Source organism: Branchiostoma floridae, chromosome 6 (genome assembly GCF_000003815.2).
Source record: "Branchiostoma floridae strain S238N-H82 chromosome 6, Bfl_VNyyK, whole genome shotgun sequence".
NCBI classification, from domain to species: Eukaryota; Metazoa; Chordata; class Leptocardii; order Amphioxiformes; family Branchiostomatidae; genus Branchiostoma; species Branchiostoma floridae.
Window position 1 is genome coordinate 1,737,113 of NC_049984.1, and position 7,488 is coordinate 1,744,600.

Genomic DNA, 7,488 nt, shown 5'->3' on the forward strand with positions numbered 1-7,488 from the left:
GCGGGACTCCTCTCAGCACAGGTAAGGGCACGATCTACGCGGGAACTCCTCTCAGCACAGGTAAGGGCACGATCTACGCGGGAACTCCTCTCAGCACAGGTAAGGGCACGATCTGCGCGGGAACTCCTCTCAGCACAGGTAAGGGCACGATCTGCGCGGGAACTCCTCTCAGCACAGGTAAGGCACGATCTACGCGGGAACTCCTCTCAGCACAGGTAAGGGCACGATCTACGCGGGAACTCCTCTCAGCACAGGTAAGGGCACGATCTACGCGGGAACTCCTCTCAGCACAGGTAAGGGCACGATCTGCGCGGGAACTCCTCTCAGCACAGGTAAGGCACGATCTACGCGGGAACTCCTCTCAGCACAGGTAAGGGCACGATCTACGCGGGAACTCCTCTCAGCACAGGTAAGGGCACGATCTACGCGGGAACTCCTCTCAGCACAGGTAAGGCACGATCTACGCGGGAACTCCTCTCAGCACAGGTAAGGCACGATCTACGCGGGAACTCCTCTCAGCACAGGTAAGGCACGATCTACGCGGGAACTCCTCTCAGCACAGGTAAGGCACGATCTGCGCGGGAACTCCTCTCAGCACAGGTAAGGGCACGATCTGCACGGGAACTCCTCTCAGCACAGGTAAGGGCACGATCTGCACGGAAACTCCTCTCAGCACAGGTAATTATAAGGGCACGATCTACGCGGGAACTCCTCTCAGCACAGGTAAGGGCACGATCTACGCGGGAACTCCTCTCAGCACAGGTAAGGGCACGATCTACGCGGGAACTCCTCTCAGCACAGGTAAGGCACGATCTACGCGGGAACTCCTCTCAGCACAGGTAAGGGCACGATCTACGCGGGAACTCCTCTCAGCACAGGTAAGGCACGATCTACGCGGGAACTCCTCTCAGCACAGGTAAGGCACGATCTGCGCGGGAACTCCTCTCAGCACAGGTAAGGCACGATCTACGCGGGAACTCCTCTCAGCACAGGTAAGGGCACGATCTGCACGGGAACTCCTCTCAACACAGGTAAGGCACGATCTGCACGGGAACTCCTCTCAGCACAGGTAAGGCACGATCTGCACGGGAACTCCTCTCAGCACAGGTAAGGGACGTGTCTTAACGTCAGTTCACCTTTATCCGCTAGATAACCTATATCTGTTGTTTTCAGAAACAGCGTATTTAGGTGCAAAATTACTGCAATATTTTGAAAATATTGCAGTTTGAAACAACCGTCCGTTGACTTGATATCCCTAACTTCGAAATACCCTGTTTTTAGAAACTACGGATATAGGTTAACCCGCGCATAAAGGTGAAGTAGCGTTAAGGCCCCGTCACGTCCGTCGCATGGCAGGTTTAATGTCGGACATCTGCAATATGTCGTTTATTAAAGTATGTCGTAAAAATGGGACGTAAAATGGAGGTTCTGTGTTCGAGGAGGTGTCTCAAGCACGTTAATGGGGAAGAGTTAGCTCTTTTACAACGTTTACGTCATATTCCTGTCCATGAAAAGCTGTCGTCTGCTATTGAAAATTTGAGTCCCATTTCTTGTCTTGCAAATAACAGTTAACTGCATTCAGCACGACTCCTACGAACACAGATAAACTTTTAAGTCTTATAAAAGACTAAGGTGGTAAGTTTTTTTTTTTTAGTTCAACCCGTCTTACAACGCTAGATTCCCATTCACACTAATAAAAAAGCTGTCATCTGCTACCGTACGTCCGTTTTCCCTACTGTAAGTCGGTTTATTATCGTGAGATGTGCTTAAGCCCCGTTTACAAATCAATGATTCAGCTCGGCCGACTTGTCAGCGAGCTCCAAATGGGCATTTTCGGCCGGAGAATGACCGGCGTTTGGGCGATTACGCGGGCTTCGGGCGACTTTTAAAAGTTCGTCCGTTGGGATTTAAATCTCCGTGTGATGTCAGTTGTGCACCAAAAAAGCAGGAAAGACAATGACTCAACTTTCCGGAGGGAAACACCGAGCCCCGTCCAATTTGTGACGGTGCAGACTATTTGATAAAAAGTAAAGCCGATGCTCGGGCGATGTTTATTTTCGCCGAGGTCTGACCGATCTACAAATTCGGCCGGCGTCCGCATGAATTGTAAACGGGGCTTAATCATGTCTTTCCCTGACAGATGGTTGGAGCAGGACCTGCGGACAGCCGACCAGAACCGCGCCCGCACCCCCTGGATCCTGGTGTTCGGCCACAGACCGCTCTACTGCTCCTCGGCCATATTCTGGTCAACCAGGTAACATGCATGCCTACACACGCATTGGCTGAAGTATAGGAATCAATTAGGGTGGCACGGTGGCCTTATGGTTAGGGTTGATGACTTAGAACCTGGAGGAACTGTGTCTGAATCCTGATAGGTCTCGATGTTGTGCCTTTCAAATTCCCCACTTGACTCAGGTATACATGAGTGCCTAGCTTCGGCTAGGGGCTAACCTCGATGGTCCTGCAGATGTGTTGAGATGAGCCACACTTTGAGCATGTGAAGATCCCGCCACACTGACGGGTACTGGACTCTTCAATACAAACCACGTCACGCAATACAATACAAAACAAAATAATGTATACAATGTTAAACACCGTCGCTCGCCGACTTGGGGTTGGAAGCAGTGATTTGACATGACATGAAATTCATTGATCAATTGATCGATTCATTGATCCATTCCTTCAGGTGTACGACAGAGGCCCGCGAGTTCCGCAGTGACCTTGAGGAACTGTTCCGGCGGTACCACGTGGACGTGTACGTCTGCGGGCACAACCACCAGTACGAGCGGTCCTGGCCGGTCTCAGGCGGCAACGTCACCGCCAAGAACTACCGCAACCCCGCCGCTACCGTGCACATCGTCTCCGGGGCCGCAGGTAAGACTGGTTGGTTTGTCGGTCTGTTGGCTGGCTGGCCGACTGGCTGATTGGTTGGTTGGTTAGTTGGTTGGTTGGTTGGTTGGTTGGTTGGTTGGTTGGTTGGTTGGTTGGTTGGTTGGTTGGTTGGTTGGTTGGTTGGTTGGTTGGTTGGTCGGTTGGTTGGTTGGTTGGTTGGTTGGTTGGTGGGTTGGTGGGTTGGTTGGTTGGTTGGTGGGTTGGTTGGTTGGTTGAGGAATAGAAATGATAGATTACAATCGGGTAGAATAGAATAGAATAGAATAGAATAGAATAGAATAGAATAGAATAGAATAGAATAGAATAGAATAGAACGGAGTAAAGCAGATAGAAGAGAAGAGAACAGAAGAGAAGAGAAGAGAATGAAAACTACTCTCCAAGAATAGGTTCTATTCGGCTGCGGCTGTATTGACGTGTTTTAGGCGTTTGGGGGGGGGGCTTTCTATTTTGTACCATTTCTTCATTTTCGTTTCTCCGCGGGAGAAAATAATAAGCCCGACAAAACCTCCTCAAACACGCCAGAAACAGCCGGAGCCGAGCCTCTGCTTGGAGAGTAAATGAAAGCCACTCTCTGTCCGGTGTCTCCCCAGGGAACCCCGAGGGTAACGACCCCACGTACGTGCCGGAGTTCCTGGTGCCGTGGCGCGCCGGCTACTCCCTGTCGCTGCAGACGGGCTGGACGCTGATGGAGGTCAACTCTACAGCTCTCGCCTTCTCCTACATACACAGCGCGGACCTAGCCAGGATGGTGGACAGCTTCACCATCACAAAAACTCAGTGAAATCGTTATTATAGTCCAACCTCGGTAGCTTTACTCTACACTCTCGCCTTCTCCTACATACACAGCGCGGACCCAGCCAGGGTGGTGGACAGGTTCACCATCACAAGAACGCCGTGAAATCATTATTATAGTCCAACCTCGGTAGCTTTACTCTACACTCTCGCCTTCTCCTACATACAAGGCGCGGAACCCGGCAGGGCGGTGGACAGGGCTCGAAATACTTTTTTCTGCATACCTGCACTGGTGCAGGTAACATTGAAAATTACCGGACAAATTTTACCTGAACCACTCAGAAATCGGGAAGCATGGATCATACTAAAATTGTTCAGTAACAATTGATATTATTCCTTTATACTTCATATGTGCTACCAGTCAGTGAATCTAGTAAAAAAATCCACATATACCTACATCATAGGACATTGGCCCAGGACAAAAACCCAGGACATGGACATGTGCAGTTTAGGTGCAGGTAGACATCACAAATACCTGCACCACGCCAATTCAACATGCACTAACCTGCATATTTCGAGCCCTGATTAGCCTGGAGTCCAGCCTTGTTAGTTTTAGGCGTAAGTCCCAATTGCCCCGGTGCCCGTCAGGGATGTAGCCCCGGCCGGGCTCCGAAGCCACGAATTTGTCCCGGTGGACTGCCTGATACCGGGGGCACCCCTCGGCGTTCCCTACAAGTAGGTCACGACGATATGTAACCGGGTCTATTGGTTACCAGGTACCCTGCCGGGCCCAAAAATAGTAGAAGCCGCAAGGCGTTCCCCTTTTACCAATTGGGACCTAAGCCTTCAAGGCTGGACCTCAAGCTAGTGGAATCATTATCTCAGTGAAAAGCGTCGCCAAGAAGCCGAGTTGAGCTTCTCGTTGTCCTTGGAATTGTTTTTAACAGTGTTTGTGTATGTGCATGTATGTAATACGTATGCACGAACCGTTCGAAAAGTTCGGGGATAGGCCCCTCTTCCGGTGGGCTACAGACAGGGTACCTTGATAAACTGCACAGCATGTACTGCATCAATAAACAAATTTAAAGATTCAAACAAACAAAGAAAATCCATGTCCACGTCCATGATTGAATTTGTATTAATTTTTTTTCTTAGAATTTAACTCAATGGCAGTTACTAAGTACTGTAAATGCAAAAACCACTGCGAACACTCCACTTTCTCGCTGACGCAAAATTCTAAAATACACGCGAACTATGACCTCCTGACCCTAACTTTTGTCGCACTTACTTTAGGAGCCTATATTGCCACAACTACTTATTAGTAACTAAGAGCAAAGCAGCTGATGGAGAAATAAGTCTCTTTTGGAAGGGAAGGATCACAGACCGAGAATGCCATCTTTAAAGCGCTTTATTTTCTTCTATCATTAAGAAAGTTAATGCCTTCTAATTCTACTGTATGGAAAGTAGTCCGGATGGACGGGGGTCGCGGATGGAAAGTAGTCCGGATGGACGGGGGTCGCGGATGGAAAGTAGTCCGGATGGACGGGGGTCGCGGATGGAAAGTAGTCCGGATGGACGGGGGTCGCGGATGGAAAGAAGTCCGGATGGACGGGGGTCGCGGATGGAAAGTAGTCCGGATGGACGGGGGTCGCGTATGGAAAGTAGTCCGGATGCACGGGGGTCGCGGATAAATACTGTGTTCTGAGACCTCAAGCGACCGCACAACATCGGTATTCATCCGCGACTGGAGAACTCAGAAGGCGCGGATGGAAAGAGACCTCAAGCGGCCGCACAACATCGGTATGGCTCTGGGTATGGCTCTGGGTATGGCTCCGGGTATGGCTCTGGGTATGGCTCTGGGTATGGCTGGGTATGGCTCTGGGTATGGCTCTGGGTATGGCTCTGGGTATGGCTCTGGGTATGGCTGGGTATGGCTGGGTATGGCTGGGTATGGCTCTGGGTATGGCTGGGTATGGCTGGGTATGGCTCTGGGTATGGCTGGGTATGGCTGGGTATGGCTCTGGGTATGGCTGGGTATGGCTCTGGGTATGGCTCTGGGTATGGCTGGGTATGGCTCTGGGTATGGCTGGGTATGGCTCTGGGTATGGCTGGGTATGGCTCTGGGTATGGCTCTGGGTATGGCTCTGGGTATGGCTCTGGGTATGGCTCTGGGTATGGCTCTGGGTATGGCTGGGTATGGCTCTGGGTATGGCTGGGTATGGCTGGGTATGGCTGGGTATGGCTCTGGGTATGGCTCTGGGTATGGCTCTGGGTATGGCTGGGTATGGCTGGGTATGGCTCTGGGTATGGCTCCGAGTTATCGTATGTGGGACATGGGAACCGACATCTAATGTTCCACTAATGACCCTGTCAATCAAATGCCTCCTGTCGCCGTTTGCAATGAAGCGTGTAAGAATTCTAGTCCCAAATGAAGTTTAGCCATATTATATTCCCGGACTTCGACTAAGAAACATCAAGGTCCTATTCCGTGCTTCATACTTATTACGTCCATAACAGAAACATGTTAATACTTGGTGCGCTTGTCAGTCTGTCTGTCGGTCTTGTAGGTGTGTCTGTGCGTGAATGTGCCTGTGTATTAGACCATCCGGTTACTTATCGTCACCATATCTTTTAGACTTTGGCCACATGTTATCTCACAATCCATACCTGTTCAGTAAGATTCACATGGCACAGAAATATTAAGCAACTTTAGATACAACGATATATCTAACACCATGAAAAGAATCACATAGGATGTAATAATCTTTATTGCAAATTCATGCCCGAGGGCTAATTGCATACAGGGTAAGGTAGTAGTGGTATACATAAACATACTTAACAAAGAAGGGAAATGGTAATCATAGATAAATAAAAAGGGAATAACGACTAAACTAAATCAATTTCTACTTAAGCTAATTGATGGGTTTGACTTCTTTTCCGTATGCAGTGGAAGATGAACTGTCCAACATTTTCATATATGAAGGGGTTGGACGACTTAAGCAAAAAGATGGATTTTTGTTTGTCGGTAAGATTATAAAAGCTTGGGAATTTTTTGTAGATTTCAAGGAAAAGTTTGATTCTTTCGGAACTGTAATGTGAACATTGACAAATGAAATGCATTTCATCTTCCACTGCTTTCTTTGAACAGTATTTACATGTTCTCTCGTCAACGGACGGTTTTTTGTACCTGCCCCTCTCTATTTCTAATGAATGAGCACTTATCCTCATTTTACATAAAGCGGATCTTAGCTCAAAATCTGAATGGTATAGGTAACTCTCCATACTGTACTCAGATTTAAGTTTCTTATACAATCTTAACTTACCAGCGTTAACAGATAATTGATGAAGAGATCTCTGAATATACATGTCTGTTAGCCTTTTCCTTAGCGATACACAAACATACTTGCTATCAACATTTACATTGTTACTGTGCCAGATGAATGAATTACCGCTACTATCTAAAATTTCTTTTACATGGTACAACCAGTTTTTCTTGTTACTATTCATCATATCATATTGTTGAGACAATAGAGCGTCTACTTGTAAAGGATGTGTACATGTCTCGGGTTGTCTTAGCCGCAACCAATATCTAACTATCCTAATTGAAACATCAACATCTAATGGAAATCTTCCGAGTTCAGCTTTACATGGCAAGTTGCTGGCGTTTCTATGAACTCCTAGAACACTTTTGCAAAAACGGTTGTGAAGCAATTCAACTGGAGAATTATCCTGCAAGTGGTCTTTACCCCAAATTTCGCTACCATATAACATGATTGGCTTGATACATGTATCAAATTTTTTTTATACATAAGCACAACGTCACACACCAAAGAAGACAAAACAACCAACATATACCAGACCGAC

General features: G+C 48.1%; 1 protein-coding gene across 1 annotated transcript in view; it reads left to right on the forward strand.

The window, feature by feature from the left end:
• The window catches only part of LOC118417420 (acid phosphatase type 7-like), a 9,142-nt gene extending 5,046 nt beyond the window's left edge, over positions 1-4,096 (forward strand). Inside the window, exons 7-9 of the mRNA XM_035822979.1 lie at positions 2,141-2,254; positions 2,687-2,874; positions 3,483-4,096. Coding sequence (XP_035678872.1) covers positions 2,141-2,254; positions 2,687-2,874; positions 3,483-3,673 — 493 coding nt within the window. The 3' untranslated portion in view covers positions 3,674-4,096. The remainder of the gene's footprint in view (positions 1-2,140; positions 2,255-2,686; positions 2,875-3,482) is intronic.
• Positions 4,097-7,488: the final 3,392 nt, after the last annotated feature.